General features: G+C 38.2%; 1 protein-coding gene across 10 annotated transcripts in view; it reads right to left on the reverse strand.

Moving 5' to 3' along the window:
* The window catches only part of EVI5 (ecotropic viral integration site 5), a 202,913-nt gene that overhangs the window by 130,311 nt on the left and 52,766 nt on the right, over positions 1-19,836 (reverse strand). For 8 of the 10 annotated variants that reach the window (XM_053591714.1, XM_053591715.1, XM_053591713.1 and 5 more), the window contains exons 3-9: positions 10,260-10,449; positions 9,293-9,517; positions 8,095-8,169; positions 4,450-4,575; positions 1,364-1,507; positions 597-686; positions 394-491 (exon numbers count right to left, since the gene is read on the reverse strand). In XM_053591714.1, coding sequence (XP_053447689.1) covers positions 394-491; positions 597-686; positions 1,364-1,507; positions 4,450-4,575; positions 8,095-8,169; positions 9,293-9,517; positions 10,260-10,449 — 948 coding nt within the window. Of the gene's footprint in view, positions 1-393; positions 492-596; positions 687-1,363; positions 1,508-4,449; positions 4,576-8,094; positions 8,170-9,292; positions 9,518-10,259; positions 10,450-18,381; positions 18,447-19,836 lie in introns of those variants that run through there. The other 2 variants (XM_053591712.1, XM_053591711.1) reach the window with 2 other exon arrangements.

Here is a 19,836-nt window from a genome sequence, read left to right on the forward strand (position 1 = left end):
ATTCTTAACCCATATCTCATGTCTATCTAACTAGTTACATTAATCTTGAACTTAAGTGACACACTGGGGTCAAACTAAGAGGAAAAGAATGTCAATGAATGGGACTACCCCATAAAAGTGATTTTTAAAGTCACATTCATTACCTACACCAGGCAACGTGGAAAGAGAAATGAGAGTTTTAAAGGCAGTGAACACTAGCCCCATGCACTGCTATTAAAAGTTGTTCACTCCAACGTTAGTTTTATGTTACACTGAAACCAATACCACCAAATGAAATGAGGAGGAAATAATGAGGAAAATGTACTTCTCACAAGAATGTCTTGCCACTTCCACAAAGTTTCATGTCTACTTAAACACATCCCATAACTAACAATGAAAGTATAAAATACTTACTTTTTCATTTTTTTGGAGTTGTATTTAACTTGGTAAGCTGCTTGGATTAATTTGTCTGGACCGCCATCAAACTGATGTGGAATGACCTTCTGAAAGTGCTGAGATAAAATGAAAGAAAAACATAAAAACTACTCAGTGCTGTTCATCATTAACTAATTAACAGTGAAATCTAAAGACGTTCAAGAAACCATAAACTGACTTACCTGTAACATCCCTTCCATGTCAAGCTGCATTAATTCTGCCTGATTCATCAGAAGAAGTGCTAAGCCTACTCGAAACACTATTTCTAAGCCCTGAGAATACAAATGAAATAAGGCCAAATTTTTCTTACTCCTTCATCAATAAAAACTAAACAATTCAAAATAATACTAAGGTAAACATTTAGGGTTCTAAACTAAGAGCTGGCAAACTTTTTCTGCAGAACGAGACAGCAAATATTTAGCCTTGGTGAGCCATGTGGTTTCTGTCACAATTATTCAACTCTGCCACTATAGTCCCAAAGCAGACATATAAAGAAATGGGCAAGGTTGTGTTCTAAGAAAATTTTCTATATAAAAACAGGTGGAAAGACAGGTTTGACACGCAAACCAGGATGGATTGGTTAAGTGAATCACAGTATAGGTCTGAGCCACAGCACCTGGTCTGATAAAAGGTCTGATTAAGAATGCGGACTCCAGAATTTGAATGTCTACATTTGAATCCTAGTTACTATACCAGTTATGTGCTGTGTGTCCACAGATAAGCTACTTAATCTTTCTCTAAGTCTCGGTCTCCTTATCTATCATCTAACAAATGGGGATAATAACAGTACTTACGTGATAGAGTTATAATAAGGTTTAATAATAAAATTATCCATGAAAGCAGTTTAGCATCGACACATGGGTCTCCTTTTTACTCTCCTCATTGCCTTGCTCAAATAAAGTCAATGACCCTTTGCCCAGTTCTTGCTCTTAGACTGCCCACAGCTTACCTCAGACATAAAGATATCAAAAATCCTTGTTGCAATTGGTAACGGAAAAGTTGTAAGAAAGATAGTGAGAAACCAGGATGATGCATACATTGAGGTATGAAAACTCTGAGACTGAAAATGTACAAAGAGCTCTGGAAGATGCTCCTAAAGAGAAGGAAAGAATTTGTTAAAACACAACGAAACTGAATTATTTTAAACCAGATCACTGTACATATACTATATTATTTCATACCAAACACAAAGATAAGATCAAGCATTATATGGAAAAGCTAAGATGTAGAAAATGACACATTCAAGAGAGTATCTAGGCTGGGCACGGTGACTCACGCCTGTGACCCCAGCACTCTGGAAGGCCGAGGAGGGTGGATTGTTCAAGAGAGCATCTAGGCCAGACGCGGTGGCTCAAGCCTGTGACCCCAGTACTCTGGGAGGCCGACGCGGGTGGACTGCTTGAGCTCAGGAGTCTGAAAACAGCCTGAGCAAAAGTGAGACCCCCCCCATCTCTACTAAAAATAGAAAAACTGAGGCAACAGCATAGCTTTAACCCAAGAGGTAGAGGATGCTGTGAGCTATGGCGATGCCACAGCACTGTACCCAGGGTGACAGCTTGAGACTCTGTCTCAAAAAAAAAAAAAAAAAAAGAGAGAGAGTGGGAGTGACTACTATGCAGGAAGGGAAGAAGGAGAAAACAATGTGGAGTTGGAATTTTTGGTATTTTAAACATTTAATCTACTAATAAAAGGAAACTAAACTTATATTTGTTTATCTTATTGGTAAGTACGTAGGTATCTGATTTTTCTATACTTTTATATATTATAATTATAATAATTAAAAAAAACTTTTGAAAACAAACAAAAAATGCTACCCTAAAATATTTTCAGGTGCTATTGACCATTAATCACCTATTTCTGCCTTCCCAAAAAATAGGAAAAATACAAAATATAGATGCTTCAGTAACTCCAGCAATTGAAAACATAAATGATACATTAATTGAAAACATAACATCAAGAGAGTTTAGGGTGGATAAAAACAAGCTTACTATTTCAGAAAAAAATTTAACTAAGAACCAGCTCAGGAGAGGGGAGGAGGGAGGGGGATGGGTGTGCTCCCACTTAATGGACACGATGTTAGGGTGTATGGGGGCAGGACACAATTATAAGAGGGATCCTACCTAGCAAATGCAAACATTGTAACCTAATTCTTTGTACTCTCAAATTAACCTCAAACAGTAATTTAAAATAAATAAATAAAAAGAACCATCTCAAGCCCTATTTTGGCTTTTTTTTTTTTTTTGAGACAGAGTCTGACTTTGTCACCCTCGGTAGAGTGCCATGGTGTCACAGCTCACAGCAACCTCCAGCTCTTGGGCTAGGCGATTCTCTTGCCTCAGCCTCCTGAGTAGCTGGGACCACAGGCGCCCGCCACAATGCCCGGCTATTTTTTGTCACAGTTTGGCTGGGGCCAGGTTTGAACCCACCACCCACGATATATGGGGCCAGCACCCTATTCACTGAGCCGCAGGCACTGGCTTATTTTGGCTTTTCCTTTAAAATGTAAAACCAAAACAAAATCACTATGTACCTTACAAATATGTATAACTATTGTCCATTTTTAAAAAATGAATAAAAATAAAGATAAATGTGATAACATTTTACATAACCTTCTCCTCCCATCACACATAGAAAAGATAGAGGATTTTACAATTCCTGTGGGAAAGGAGACATGTAAAAATAGTTCTCAGCTCGGTGCCTGTGGCTCAAGCAGCTAAGGCGCCAGCCACATACACCTGAGCTGGTGGGTTCGAATCCAGTCCAGGCCACCAAACAACAATGACGGCTGCAACCAAAAAATAGATAGGCATTGTGGTGGGCACCTGTAGTCCCAGCTACTTGGGAGGGAGAGGCAGGAGAGTCACTTGAGCCCAGGAATTGGAGGTTGCTGTGAGCTGTGATGCCACAGCACTCTACTCAGGGAGACAGCTTGAGGCTCTGTCTCAAAAAAATAATAATAATAAAATAAATAAATAAATAAAAATAGTTCTCATGCCAGCAGAATCATTTCTTAAATTCTGCTCACCTAATTGAAATTTAAATAAATGAAAATATCTATACTATTGTATAATAGGATCCATTCAACTTATGTACATATATAAAATATAAAAATTAAATCCAGAAGTTAAAATACTTCAAAGGTATTTTTCACTTGATTTTGATTCTATTCTTCTCTACACCCTCATGCAGTCACCAGACAATCTGAGTATTACACTAGCAATATAAATTGATGAAAACATTAAATGGAAAAAAAAAAGATTACAGGAAAGTAGGAAAGTGAGACCAAAAGGAAAAGGAAGGTGAACGGACTGAAAGAAAATGAAAAAGTTTCAAAGTCAATGGCCTAGCCTCAGTGTCATATCATAAAGTTCTTATAAGGCAGGGCACCTGTGAGCACCTAGGACTCTGGGAGGCCAAGCAGGGTGGATGGCCTGAGCTCACAGGTTTGAGACCAGCCTGAGCCAGAGCGAGACCCCCGTCTCTAAAAATAGCTGGGCATTGTGGTGGGCTCCTGTGGTCCCAGCTACTTGGGAGGATGAGCAAAGAGAATCACTTGAGCCCAAGAGTTGGAGGTTGCTGTGAGCTGTGATGCCACAGCACTCTACCAAGGGTGACCCAGTGAGACTGTCTCAAAATAAATAAATGAATAAATAAATAAATAAATAAATAAATAAATAAATAAAGCTCCTGTATGAGACCTTAGAATATGTAATAAGAGGATAGAAGAGAACATAGTAAGGAAGCTTGTGTACTGAGATAAAGGGTGTCGGATACATCTGGCACAAATGCTGCAGGGTTGAAGATGAAAACTGCAGACAAATTCCAGACTGGGATTACGTAAAGACAGAGCCCAAGAAATAAGCCTAATTGTGTCAACCAACCAACCAATGATCATTTAAAACACGTATTTCTTCTATTGCTTTAATGCTTTTGACATGAAATTTCCTTTAATCCTTTTTGACATGAAATTATCACTCAGAATAAGATGATAGAAAATATAAAGGCAATTGCTTTTTATCAACACTGCATTTTTACCTGAATCATGCATTCAAACTGGTACATACAAAGGCCCAATTCTGCCATACTTGGTTTAAAAAGTTCACGAAGTCTATAATCTTGCATTAATTTAACAAATACACAGAAAGCTTCTTCCTCTGGCATCTACATTAAGAAAAAAAAAACATAGGTTAATATTCTGTAATATACAAATAAATTGTATAAGGTGTGACAATTAAGTTCATGAACTCATCCTAGAAAAAGTACTGCATACCCATTGCTGAGTATCACTACAGTCACCTATAAATGCTCCCCTTGGAAGCTATGTGTTGATCCCAATGCCTAGTCTACACTCCAAAGCAATTTTGGAATTGTTTTTCTAGAATAACCATCAGAGGCTGTTATTGTACAAGATCTGACAATTAAGTTCACAGACTTGCCACCATGTACTTACCTTGACAGCACTGTACAAACAACTCAGTAAGGTTTTATAATCTCAGTATATGGTGTATCAGTGTCTCAGAGCTGTGTTTGTGTGGACATGGGGCAGTGTCTTATTGAACAGTGTTTATTATTGATTATTGTTGTGTTTAAACCAAGTACCCACTTAGCCAGAAATACTGATTTGAAAGGCCATATGATAAATGATAAGAGCAATGGACTAACAATCACGATATTCTAGTCTCCCATCACCAAGAATGAGAAGGCAGGCATACCTTATAACCTCTGAGATAAACTGCCTCAGTTTGTCTAATTTATGAATTCAAACAAAAAATATCGACTTACAACCAGGTATATACTAGTGAACAAAATAAACACCATCACTGCTCTCAAGGAGCATGAACTTTCTAGTGGAGGGATACAGACAATACATGGAATAAATTAACTAATATACCTGTGTATGTCAGATGGAAGTGAGTGCCATAGAAATAAAATTAAGTAGGGTAATAGGGATGCTGGGGAGATGCATGTACACTGCTATTTGTATAGGTCAGGGAAGGTTTCTTGATAAGGTAACATTTGAGCAAACTCCTGAAAAAGATAAGGGAGTATCTGAGGGAAGAACAGTTCTGGAAGAGAGAAGAATACACAGGTCCTAAGATAACATCATGCTTGGCATGCTTAAGGAACAGGAAACAGGGACTACTAAATTAGAAGTAATGTTATAAGTGAAGCTTAGGTTATGGAGGAAAAATAACAGGGAACCACAGAGAACCAAAATACAAAGGGCTTTAGAGTCACTGTAAGGATTTTGACTTTTACCATTAAGTGAAATTGGAAGCTTTTCAAGGATTCTGAGCAAAAGTGATATGATATGGCATAAGTGTTAAAAGAACTTTTAACTTAAGTGTTAAAAGAACTTCTTGGGGGCGGCGCCTGTGGCTCAAGGAGTAGGGCGCTGGTCCCATATGCCGGAGGTGGCGGGTTCAAACCCAGCCCCGGCCAAAAAAAAAAAAAAAAAAAAAAAAAAAGAACTTCTTGGCTCAGCACCCATAGCACAGTGCTTACAGTGCCAGCCACATAACCAAGGCGGGAGGGTTCGAAACTGGCCCAGGCCTGCTAAACAACGACAACTGCAACAAAAAAATAGCGGGTGTTCTGGCGGGCGCCTGCAGTCCCAGCTACTTGGGAGGCTGAGGCAAGAGAATTGCTTAAGCCCAAGAGTCTGAGGTTGCTGTGAGCTGTGATGCCTTGCCACTCTACCAAGGGCAAAATAGTGAGACTGTCTCAAAAAAAAAAAAAAAAAGAACTTCTAAAGTTAAGTGTTGAACTTACCTGAAATCGGGGTTTCAAGGTACCAATTTCAAATTTTATGTGTAAATCACTAGGAAATCATAGCAAACAAGATAATATGAAAGCTCTATAAGGAGCTACAAAGATATTTGGAATATTTAAGCAAATATCCAAATTGTTAAGCCATTTTTCTCAAAATAGTAAAATTTGCTAATTCTCATTCACTCACATTAACCAGTGTTTTTCAAAAGAGAACACCCCAAAGGATCTCCACACATACTTCTTACTGAAGAATGTTGCTAATAACAATACATTTTTACTAGCCTGACAGTCAGTCATGGACAGCAGCCAAGAGTTTCTTGGCAAAACCTGTACTTCTTCCTTCCTCCTAACACACACAGCCACAATTCTGCCCTGGATACCAGCCCTGTTGATCCTATCAAGCCCTACAGCTCCACTAATTTATGTCATTCACTGAGAGAAGCCCTAGATCCCAAAACTCCCATCCTATTGTTCCATCGTTTCCCTAATCCACCCCATTTCAAATCTTCCCTAAGCCTTTCCACAACACTTTCTGGAACTCATATCCTGCCATCAGTAAGATATTCTACCTATATCCTTAATGTTCTTCCTAAATCTGGCTCTCTCAAAAGAATACTCAACACTGAAACCTGGGTCTCCCCACAGAATGGTTGTTTTCTCTCCCAAAGAACTAAAAGAGGCCAGGGGTTGTTAGTAAGATACATGTCCTCAGGCTATTTCATCTTTGTGCAAATACCATACAGTGTTACTTAACCAGACCTGGTTGGTGGAGCCCACTACACACTCCTAGGCTACAAACCTGTATAGCATGTTATTATACTGAATACTGTAGGCAATTATAACATAATTCCAACTATTTGTATATCTCAACATATTTAAACATAGAAAAGGTACAGTAAAAACATGATATTATAATCTTAGGGGCCACCATCACGCAGGTGGTCCTTTGTTGAATAAATGTCATCATGCAGTACATGATTATTAATTTTCCTTTTTGGTCTCATAAGATTTTCTTCTCTTCTGGACATATCAAAGCAAGTGTCATTCCCTCTCTCTTTTTTTAATAGCATTAACATAATGGGAACTGGGGGGGATTTCAAACTTTTTTTATTTTTTTATGTTTATTATTATTTTGTGTTGTTGTTGCAGTATTTTGGCCTGGGCTGGGTTCGAACCCGCCACCCTCGGTATATAGGACCAGCGCCCTACTCCCTGAGCCACAGGCCCCGCCCGGGAGGTTTTTTTATTAACGGTAATATTTTAAAAACGTAAGTTGGGGTAATCTGACAAGCCCTTACCTCCACAACAAGTAAAATTCCTGTGTAAATTTCCAAACATGTATATAAATATAAATAAGATTTTGATACCAACGCTGTAATCATGTAAGTCCTCCTTGGCTGAGAAAAGATTACTACTCATTAAATGTTGACAGTAAGATTTTAAAATACTGTTAACTAACGTTACAGGTTTTAGTAGAATGTTATAGTACAAGTGCATATATCGAGAAGCTGAAATTTTATTTGGTGGTAAAAAATCAAAGATAACATAATATGTTATTATTTCAACACTTTCAATCTTTTTTTTTTCTTTTTAGGACAGGGTCTCACTCTGTTGTCCAAGTTAGAGTACAATATGTCATCACAGCTCACTGTAACCTCAAACTCCCGAGCTCAAACAAACCTCCCACCTCAGCCTCCCAAAGTGCTTAGATTACAGATGTGAGCCACCATATCCTGCCCACAATTTCAATCTTTTAAAATGCAAACTAAATATTCCTATTCAAATTATGCCTAGGGGAAAATAGTCAATATCTGCTTATAATTAATAAGAAAAAAGATAATTTTTAAATTCTCCAATCCACCTTTAATAAAGAATTTAATTGAACATTTAATACATGCACTAACTTACCTGCATAAGCAATAATCCAACTATAAAAGCACTTCCTTGACAGTAACCAACCTCACGATCCACTAAAGAATATGCCTAAAAAACAAAAAATGTTGTTCAAAATACTTCAACATAGTAAATTATACCTTCCTTCTCCAAAAGCCTAAAATTGGTGAGACAGGTAGATTAAAAGACCATTTAATTTTTAGAAAAGCTCTTGCTTGATTGTTATAGATATTATCTTATAAATATTTAAAAAGCCATTGTTTTATTACATAAAATTTTGTTTGGACAATTTCCAATTAGAAACTGGCAGATCCTATGACAAAAAAGTTAAGTAATTTGTACACAGAAAGATAATAGGGCTTAAAAATCAAGTAAAATTTATATCTAATAGAGATAAAGCTAGAGTAGGCTAAGGCAAAGGACTAGCAAAATTAAAATAGTTTAACAAGCAATCAGTATTTCACAAAGGTGGCTAGAAGAAATGAAACTATGGGAAGAAAACATTACAATGGTACACCTTACCTCTGTAAGATGTAAGTGTAACGGATAATCAACTCTTAACAGCATTCGTCGTAGCAAGCAGACAAATTTGCTGAGTATATGCAGGCAGCCACGATAGGAGAAACCCATATCCCAGGTTTTGAACTTCGCAGATGGTAAATTATCCATTTTCACAGAGGACCTCTCTATGGTCTATGATTTATTCATTTTTTTTTTGTGACAGAGTCTCAAGCTGTCACCGTGGTTAGAATGCCATGGCATCACAGCTCACAGCAATCTCTAACTCTTGGGCTCAAGCAATTCTCTTGCCTCAGCCTCCCAAGTAGCTGGGACCACAGGCACCCACCACCAATACCCGGCTATTTTTTGGTTGTAGATGTCACTGTTGTTGGCAGGCCTGGGCTGGGTTCAAACCCGCCAGCTCCGGTGTATGTGGCCAGCGCCCTAGCTGCTGAGCTGCAGGCCAGGCCTGGCCTATGATTTATAAGTTATTTCATTTTTATCAACTAATGCTGAATAATGTGATAAAATTTTCTAGCATGTTCTCCAAACTTGTTAACAATCAGAATTAAGACAAAAATTATGCCAAAACCAATTTTATTGTCAAAGCAACTGATAATTGTGATAGGAATCCATGCTTCATTATAAAAAATGTATAATTTCAACCTTCTGAGAATTTATTTCATTTCAGAAAATGAATAATAAAACTTACCTTCATTACATTAAATAAAACCTCCTGCCCGAGGCTATCTTTTTCCTTAAAAAAATTGTGTTCGGGGTAAGTTCTAGCAATGTCCCTTCGGATTAATTTTTCACAAGGTGAGGTCATTTTCAGGAGTTCTGAATATTGATCCTTAATTGGCATGCTTTGTGCGCTGCATAAAAGTTGCCAAACTATTGCTCTAAAGTGGTGGGGTATCCCTTTACGAACAAGTTCCTAAAAATAAAAATAAAATTAAAATGTTTAAATGAATTTAGTATCCTGTCTTACAAGCCAAAAAAGATTTATTGGGGTTTGGAATGAAGTGGAAGACTTTATCAAATTTATAATTCACAAACCTAATTTTTATAGTAAGACTGGGAACTGTTCAACCAAGGCTAAGATTTGGCCCTTGAGTGTTTCTTGTTCTGGTTTGGGGGCTATGATACCATAAATAAATTTTGGTTATTTCACACAGAGTGTGGCCACCAATGATATTAAGGACTTGCAAACCTGTAGAGAACTATGAATGGTGACAGAGTACCTATTATGTTTCAAAGGGCTATTGAAGGCAAAAAGTAAAATACTGATAATTCAAAAATGTAAAATGTCATAACTTCACTACTTTTTTTTTTAGAGACAGAGTCTCATTTTGTCACCGTTGGTAGACAAAGCCGTGGCGTCACAGCTCACAGCAACCTCCAGCTCTTGGAATAACTTCACTTCTAAATCTGTAAAATGAGAGAATTTAATTTCTAAAATAACTCTCAGCCATATATTTCTATATTATAACAACTTCTATAACAAGTTACATCTACAAATCAAAACTTTTATGGACACAAATAAAAACGTATAAAGCAGAGCTCTTGATTACATAGCTTGGAAATTACCAGAATTTGGTTTTTTTCTAATCTTTTGTTAATTCATGCCTGATGCCTCTAGAGGAAAGAGGAAGAACTTCAATGAAGAACACAAATACCTTAACTTGCTTTTCCTTCTTTTTGCGCACATCTTCCCATTCATTAACAATTCTTCCCCAAAGAATCCAAGAATCTTCTTCCAGGTGGCTGAGGTTGCTAGAGGCAGATGAACTTGATACAAGAGAGGAGCCACTGTTTCTTCTTGACCCATTTACAGATCTTAAAGATTTACTATCCGTCTCTAACAATCTAAAACACAATTAGAAACTACTCAAGATCTCATTTCACGGTCAGAACAGATACGGCAGTGATTATACTTAGAGCTTTACCACTGCAATTTAACCATTGTTCTAAAATATAGGGGGTTTTTTTCCTTTTTTCTGAGACAGCATCTCAAGCCGTTGCCCTGGGTAGAGTGCCGTGGTGTCACAGCTCACAGCAACCTCAGACTCTTGATCTTAAGCAATTCTCTTGCCTCACCCTCCCAAGTAACTGGGACTACAGGTGCCCACCACAATGCCCAGCTATTTTTGTTGTTGTTGCAATTGTCATTGTTGTTTTAGCTGGCCCGCGCCAGTTCGAAACCACCAGCCCCGGTGTATATGGCCAGCACCCTATCCACTGAGCTATGGGCACCGCCTAAAATATAGTTTGCTTGTTGTTTTTTTTTTTTTTTTTTTTGTAGAGACAGAGTCTCACCGTACTGCCCTCGGGTAGAGTGCCGTGGTGTCGCACAGCTCACAGCAACCTCCAACTCTTGGGCTTACGCGATTCTCTTGCCTCAGCCTCCCGAGCAGCTGGGACTACAGGCGCCCGCCACAATGCCCGGCTATTGTTTTTTTGTTGCAGTTTGGCCGGGGCTGGGTTTGAACCCGCCACCCTCGGCATATGGGGCTGGCACCCTACTCACTGAGCCACAGGCGCCGCCCCTAAAATATAGTTTTAATAGTCTGCATAACTTCACTAATTTGGGGTTGACATCAATAAAATAACTGCCCTATTTTTTCATTTATGCCTAGCATTTGAAACAGAAAATTATGTTAAATATTTTAATGCTTCTAATCCCATTATAATTTCCCTTTATCTCCATTAAAAATTTAAATTAGGGAAAATCTGATGAGAAAGAGGTTGGGTGGGCTCCCAGGAAAAAGAATCTATACTTGGAAGAGGTATGACAAATTCTATGGAAGAGCTAATCTAAAGTCTACGATGTATCCATGGCTTGCTAGATAAGTAGGCAGAGCCATAGAAATTAACAAAATCCCTTCTCTCTTTTTTCATTTTGCTTTGTGAATGCATAACTAATTTGTCCAAACAAAAAGTGTTTTATTTAGCCCATGCAGTGTTTGCATAAAAAAACTGAGCTATGTTAGTGGGCAAGGTGGCACACACCTGTAGTGCCAGCTACCCAGGAGAAGTAGCCCAGGAGTTTGAGGTTATACAGAGCTGTGATCACGCCATTATACTCTAGTCCAGGCAACAGAATGAGACCCTGTCTCAAAAACAAAAAAACTAAACTATTACTAAAATCAAAATTGGAAGATTTCATGTATTTGTCTATATACCTATACCTTATTTATGATTCTGTATTCACTTGAAAAATAAACAAGATAAGGCAAAACTGGGCCCATATTCCTGCACCATAAGACTAGGGCACAGCTGAGTAGCAGCTGCTTCCTTTAGACAAGGAAGGAGTTTCATCTACTTGTCTCCAATCCCTACTGTCTCCCCAAAACTCGGGCCAACTAACCACTGCTTTTAGTCTGGAACTGCTATTATTGGGCTGGCACTGTTAAGTTGAGATCTCTTCACTGTTAGGATCCTTGTTGACTTTTGAGTTTGCAACCCTATTTTAAGCCTCTTCCTTAAGAGTAAAAGGATAGGTTAAGATAATTTCAAAGATCCAATCCATGACCCCAAACATGACATTAAATCTTTCATTCCTTTTATATATGCATAGGCTATAAAAGGAGGTTGGAAAGTGTTACTATCCCTATAAAGAAGTAGATTATGTGTCATTCAAATAACAAGGGTCCATAATTATGTTTGCGTAGTATTTAACACAGCTACTACTAACTTCCAGTAACCCCTTCAGAAAAAGTCACCTACTCTAGGATGCAACAAATGTTCTCTAATTTATGAAATATAAAAACTGAGAAAGGAAAAAAGCCTATGAATCAAATCATAGTCAGCAGATTACAGAACCACCCTTTGAGAACCAGATTTACATCCTACTCATCTTTATATCCCTTAGAACAGTTAGTTCAGTGCAAGTACATTAACCACATATATTTACTGAACTGAAATAAAATCATTAAGTCCCACATTTTAAAAAGTCTTCCAAATTCCACATGTTCTATTCAATAACATGGTAGTACAAGCTAAACAAATTTTATCCCTAGTTAGGAAAAATTTAATGTATTTTCATGGTGTAATAATTTAAATAAAGAGTGGTGCCTGTAACTCAGTGGGCAGGGCATCGGCCACATATGCTGAGGCTAGCAGATTCGAACACAGTTGGGGCCAGATAAAATCAACAATGACAAATGCAACAAAAAAACAGTCGGGCAGTGTGGCGGGAGCCTGTAGTCCCAGCTACTTGGGAGTCTGAGGCAAGAGAATCGCGTAAGCCCAAGAGCTGCGACGCCACAGCACTCTACCAAGGGTGACACAGTGAAACTCTGTCTCAATAATAATAATAATAATAATTTAAATAGAAATTCCCAAATATTACTAAAAACAAAAATATTTACCAAATAACCAAAGTAAGTATAACTGTTATAATTTTCATTTTAAAAAATAATTAATGATGATTTCTGATTTCTTTTCTGAATGTATTTGTTTTCGTTAGTTTTTTGTGAGGTTTTTGTTTCTGGTCCCTATCTTAAACATTGTTATTGTTGTTAAAGTTTAAGCCTTTTTAATTTTGTGAAGGCAAAAAGTGGAAGCCTAATGAACACATGTATATGTGAAAATAAAAAAAATTTTTAAAAGAATTAATGATGATGTTTTACTTTTACTTTAGATACTGGTTTTTCTCCATACAAATTATCTCAGTATGTCCATAAAATATCTTGGAAAATATTAATTTATGTATATAAGTAATTTTCTATATGATTCTAGATAGTAAGAATTCTAAATGTAATAGATAAATAAACTTTACTAAAGTAACCTGAACCTAAATTCTTCTCTTCACTTACTAAATGTTTGCTATATGCTATACAATTAAACTGCAACTATACCATCAACAGAGAGACATGTAGTTGAAAGAAAATAGTACTGCCTAAGTTAAACCTAAGTTTGAGGGATAATGAAAGTATAGACAAAGAAGTGCCTAAACAGAGGCTTTTTAGAGAGTCTGAAAGAAGTTAAGATAGCTGAGTTGCAACTTTTAGGATAAACAAGAATGCCAAGTGAATTCATGGTAATAATAGCTTAGAAAAAGTTAAGCAGTTCACACCACAGAACCTTGAAATAGTATATACAATTACACAAAGCCGTGAGAAACGCAACTAAAATATTTCAAGGTATCACATTATTTAAAGATACTATACCTGCCTTATCTCACATCATACATAAAAATGACTCAAAGCTGGGTGCAGTGGCTCACAACTATAACCCTAGCGCTCTGGGAGGCCAGGGTAGGATGATGGCTTGAGCTCAGGAGTTTGAGACCAGCCTGAACAAGAAACAGACCCCGAATCTACAAAAAATAGAAAACATTAACCAGGTGTAGTGACACATACCTGTACTCCTAGCTACTTGCAAGGCTGAGGCAGGAGGATTGCTTGAGCCAAGCCCAGAAGCCTGAGATTGTAGTGAGCACTCTAACCCACATGACAAAAGGGAGACCCTGTCTCCAAAAAATAATTCTGTTTCTTCACAGGCCCAGATTTGTTCATTCTCCCACAACTCTGCCAGACTAAGACATCAGAGGTTATATTTCTATGAACTGGAGAAATGGGCAACTGAAATGTCTCCTAAATGGGCAACTCTAAGTTTCTCTTCGAGCAGCTCCAAAACTAAGGGCAGCCATTCGAAATGGCTGCAGTCACACATTAGCTGAGATGGGGGTGCTGAAGCCAAGTATCAGCCGGACTTCACATAATATCGAAGATGGAGAGAGTCTAGAATTGGTTGCAACCAGAAGCTTTCTCCTTACTTGGTGGGGACAAAGCCTTTCAGTTCTCTAAGAGGTGGGACTGAGAAGTAAGTTGAGAAAAGAAAATACTCCAACAGGTCTTTGAAAGATGATCTTCACCATATTTCTGCTTCTAAGAACTGAAATCTTCTCCTCACCAAGGAACCACCTAGCTAAGGAAAACAGCAGAGTACTTCATGATGGGATATGAGGAAAAAAGAGCAGCTTTATATGGCATCATGCATGTGACAGACATAAAAGCCTCTCTCATTAAATAATACAAGGAGAGGAAGGAGAAGAATGAGTTCTCTTCCGGGTACCTGGAGTTTAAGGACTTAGGGAACATCCATGTAGATAATTAACCGCAGCAGCTGAAAGATAAATTTGAAGTTCACAGAGAGGTAAAGACTACAAACAGAAAATTGGCAATTATTTGCAAACAGCTGCTAATACACTTTTTGACTATCCTCCTGCACCCAACATAATGTTTTCCTGTGGATGCCAGAACTAAGAGAGCAGGATACACGGACAAGAGGAATTAGTCAACGTGCCAGTTGGTAATTTGTAAACAATTAAGATAATTTATAATGATCTAAGGAAGCTAAGGAAGAAGAAATGCTACATTAGAAAAACACCCCCAAGCCTATATACACTAGCATTTAGAAGGGAAAAGCCTCATTATACAAGGAGCCACTTTTTAAACATGCACGAACAAGATTCAAAAATCTCTATATTATTCATACAGGATATGGATGTGCTATGAGAAAGATAGCAACCTGCCAACTAAAAGAAAGGAAAATGAGTAACAACAAACTCAGTTTAAGAAACATCTTAAACTAGGCAATAAACAACAGAAAATGTATTGCTCACAGTTCTGGAGGCTAGGAAGTTCCAAGGACTAGACATCTGCAGAATTGCTATCTGGTGAGGGCCCATTCCTCACAGATGATGCCTTCTGCAAGCCCTCACATGTCAGAAGGGACGAATGGTCTCCCTCAAGCCTCTTTCATAAAGGCACTAATCTCATTCATAAGGTTGCAGACTCTTAAAGTTTGTACTTCTTAATACATCAGGGAACAGATTTCAGCACAAGAATTCTGTAGAGAAACAAATATTCACACCATAGTAAAATTACCGTGTTTTGCCATCTATAATGCACACTTTTTGCCCAAATTTTTAAGGGAAAAATAAGTGTGCACATTATACCTTAGTACAAGGGGTAGTGCAGCTCAGGAGCAGGTCTCCTGAGGCCACCACACCTTCCCACCTGTGCCTGCCAGGCACACAGGGTTCCAGTCCAGGAGAATCTGGAATCCAGTAGGAGTGAATCAGAGTGGCCTCTACTCTGTGCTGCCTTCAGAGAAGGGGGCAGTGGTGGGGCTGGTAATGGCCAGCCACAGCCATGCAGGGTGAGGGCTGAGACTCAAGGCCCAGCCACAAGGAGGGGCCTGGGAGCCCCATGCAGGCCCCAGGACCCAACCTGGCTGCTCCCAGGCTAAGCAGCCTCGTAAGCTCCCACACCACTGGCCACACACATGGCCATCTCCACCACATGTGAGGAGGAGAGGGAAGGTTCTCAGGAGAGAGAAAAGGGGCAGCCTTCACAGAGTTGGTGGCTACAGGAGGAGAGGGCAATCTGCACATTTAAAGGGGAGTATTAGCCCTCCCCAGATGTGTCTCTCCTGGCCAAAAACCAGCCACTTTTTTTTTTTTTTGAGACATTAAATCTCAATGTCACCAGGCTAGAGTGCCATGGAATCAAAGTAGCTCACAGCAACATCACACTCCAGGGCTCAAGTGATCCACCTGCCTCAGCCTCCCGAGTAGCTGAGACTACAGTGCCCACCACAACACCCAGGTAATTTTTCTATTTTTGATATAGACAGGGTCTTGCTCTTGCTCAGGCTGGGGTTTTGAATTCCTAAACTTGAATAATCCACACACCTTGACCTCCCAGAGTGTTAGGATTACAGGGGTCAGCCACTGTTTCGGGCCAAGAACCAGCCACTTTCTGAAGGAACAGTTTCCTTAAAGTTTAGATCAAAAATGCAGGTGTGCATTATACATGGCAAAATATGGGTACATGTCTGAGTCAGAAAGGAGTCACACCCTATCCTATCAACCAACAACATCAAGCACAAAATTGTACCTATGAGCAAATAAAAATACTACTACAAATAACAAAGAGCAAATAAAGGAAAAACACAAGGATACAGTACCAGCTTAATGTTTAAAAAAAGAGAGAGAAAGCATAAGAAATTAGCACAGAAACAACTGAGAGACAATACAGAAAGGAGGTGCTTAAGGACAGGGATTTCTCCAATTCTGAAAAACAGGCATTTTTCTTTTGCTTTAAGATGAAATATTGGGGAAGGCGGATAGGCTTCTCCCAAATATTTTGATCAGAAACTAACAAGTTTAGAGATTACTTTACATAGACATTCCAGACTAGCCTAGCAGACTTAAATTTCAGACTTCTTAATTTCATTTTATTTCATTTTTTTTTGAGACAGGGTCTTGCTCTGACACCCAAGCTAGAGCACAGTAGCCCAATCTGAGTTCACTACAGCCTGGAACACCTGGGCTCAAGCAATCCTAACACTTCAGCTTCCCAAAGAAATGGGACTACAGGTACACACCATTATGCCCAGCTAATTTTTTCAATTTTTTTGTAGAGATGAGGTCTTCCTATTGCCCAGGCTGGTCTCAAACTCCTGGCCTCAAGCAATCCTCCCACCTTGGCCTCCCAAAGTGCTAGGATTGCAGGCATGAGCCACCAGACCTGGCCTGACTTAATTGTTTTAGAAAACACTATTTGAAGCTAAGGTAGTTGCCACAGAAAGGGTGGAAAAATAAATTATTTTAATTAATTTTGTTATCAAATTTTTTAGGAAATCAGCCAACTGATAAAAAGTTTAAAATAATCCTTGATGAAAAGAAAAAGAATAAATAGTTCAAGTGAGGACCTAAAAGCCTTTATCATGAATTTTTTTTTTTTTTTTTTTTTTTTTGTAGAGACAGAGTCTCACTTTATGGCCCTCGGTAGAGTGCCGTGGCCTCACCCAGCTCACAGCAACCTCCAACTCCTGGGCTTAAGCGATTCTCTTGCCTCAGCCTCCCCAGCAGCTGGGACCACAGGCGCCCGCCACAACGCCCGGCTATTTTTTGGTTGCAGTTTGACTGGGGCCGGGTTTGAACCCGCCACCCTCGGTATATGGGGCCGGCGCCTTACCAACTGAGCCACAGGCGCCACCCTATCATGAATTTTTAACACTGAGACTTGAAAATCTCTTTTTTGTTTAGAAGCTTTTCACTTCCTCAGTATTTGTGGCTGGATGTTCTATGGTGAGTACTCTCAGGGAAAATGAGGTAACTCCCTGGTGGTAAATCATAAATGTAAGATGAATATTAGACCATCTAGATCAGCCTGTCCAATAGAAATATGAGGCAATCCATCTACATAATTTTAAATGTTTTAACAGCTACATTTAAAAAGTTTTTTTTTAAGAACAGGTGAAATTAAAATTAATAATCTGTTATCAAATGTAGTTGAAATGTCATTTCAACATGTAATCAAAATTTGTTTAATTAATGAGACGTTCTTTTACAAATCAAGTCTTCAAAATCGGGTGTATCTTTTACTCATATAGCATATCTCAAGTCAGACCAGGCAGATTTCAGGTGCTCATGTGCCACACAGGGCTGGTGGCTAGCCCATTAGACAATGCAGATCCAGACGCTGGTAAAATATAAAGATACGTAAACTAAGGTTTCAAAGATTCCTCTTTACTGTATCTTTAAAAATCATAAAATACATTTACTAGTTTAAAAGAACCCTTTCCATTTCTTCATTCTCATAACTCAACCCAAAAAAACATGCTAAAAACCAAAATGTGATTTCAAATAACAGAATGTAAAAGGAAACAAATATGGTTGCAATGCCAAACTTTTAAACCACGCAAATAACACTTGCTCAAAACTTAAATTAGCAACTTTTCCCTCCTTAATTAGCATGCGTTGCTATTACACTTGAAACTTACCTCCATACATTCATGTCTGACAAAGCCTTTGTATTTTAAAAACAAAAAAGAAAAGTATATTTAACATGTGGGGGGAAAAACTGTCTTAGTTCAAGTTTAAAGCTATCAATTATTAACTTCCATCAAACAGATCTTTGATTATTGCATTAAGCCATTTCTTCACATTTGTCTGGGATTGCCACATTTTAGTTTTTAAAAGTAATAGCTATAGTAAAACTATAAAGAAACGAAAAAAGTTTCTTTATAGGTATTATGTCTCTTAAATTCCATTTTTCTAAAACATTGCAATTTTTATACTTTCTGAATCAACCACAGTTGACACAGCCAGAGACTCACATTTGGGGAAGGGAAGAATAAATTCTAAATAAAAGCATCTACTCTGTTATGCTACAAGTAGTAGCTGCTTCCCATAATTTTTACTTTAGATATGCGATTTATACTTCAACATTACAAATCACAGAAATAGAGAGAATTTAAATTATTATCAACAGTTTTCCCCTAGACAATAATATGTTGGTGAGGTGGCAGGAAGAACAGGAGGAAGAGGGCTGGAGCTCAGTGTTTGTCATTTTATTTTACTTTTTACTGAAGTCAGAAAGGTGTTTTCTACCAGCATTGTTCTAAGGCAAAATAAGATGCCATTACATTCACCCATTCCCTACACATATATCCTTCCCATGAATTCTGGGTTTTAATGGTTTAAAAAAATACACACACGCCTGAAAATTTGAAAACAAAAAAGTCCAGAATTTTGACTTCTTCCACACAAGAACAAAGGGTGATTTAACCTTCTGCTCCTTTTATTTCTTCAATTTCTTGTCAAAAATCTCTTTTCTAAACACTTTTAAGCAACTCTAGTATTTATTATCTAATTGTTAACATGTATGTTAAGCACGTTTGGTATTTTGGGATAAGCTGTGACTAGCTTGGGAACAGTTTCATCTATACCTGCCACTTCACCTACAACAAATTTTAATGTAGTTTTGTATATTTTAGTTGTACAATGATTATTGATCACAACCCTGAAAAAAAAATTCAATCAGAAACTCAGTACCAAGGTGGCACCTGGGGCTCAAGAAGTAGGGCGCCAGCCCAATACACTGGGGGTGACAGATTCAAGCCCAGCCCCAGCCAAAACTACAAAACAAATAAATAAAATAAAATGAGATCCTTCACTTGTTTAAAAAAAGAAACTCAGTGCCAATAGTTATCTTTACTACAAACTATTTCACCCATGTATGAACTAATTCAGAACTTATAAACCCTTTACACCCTTCAGCATATCCCCAAGTGCGTTACTTTGCTAGTCCTGCCCCAGCTTCATATCCCACAGATTTTTCCATCCTATACCTCCTTTCACTCTATGTAATGGCCCCTGTCATTTTCTTTTCTCTAAGAACCTACTGGCTCATAACAGTCTTCACACAACCTAACACTCCACTTTGTTCTTTCAAG

Source organism: Nycticebus coucang, chromosome 5 (assembly GCF_027406575.1).
Source record: "Nycticebus coucang isolate mNycCou1 chromosome 5, mNycCou1.pri, whole genome shotgun sequence".
In the NCBI taxonomy this organism is placed as follows: domain Eukaryota; kingdom Metazoa; phylum Chordata; class Mammalia; order Primates; family Lorisidae; genus Nycticebus; species Nycticebus coucang.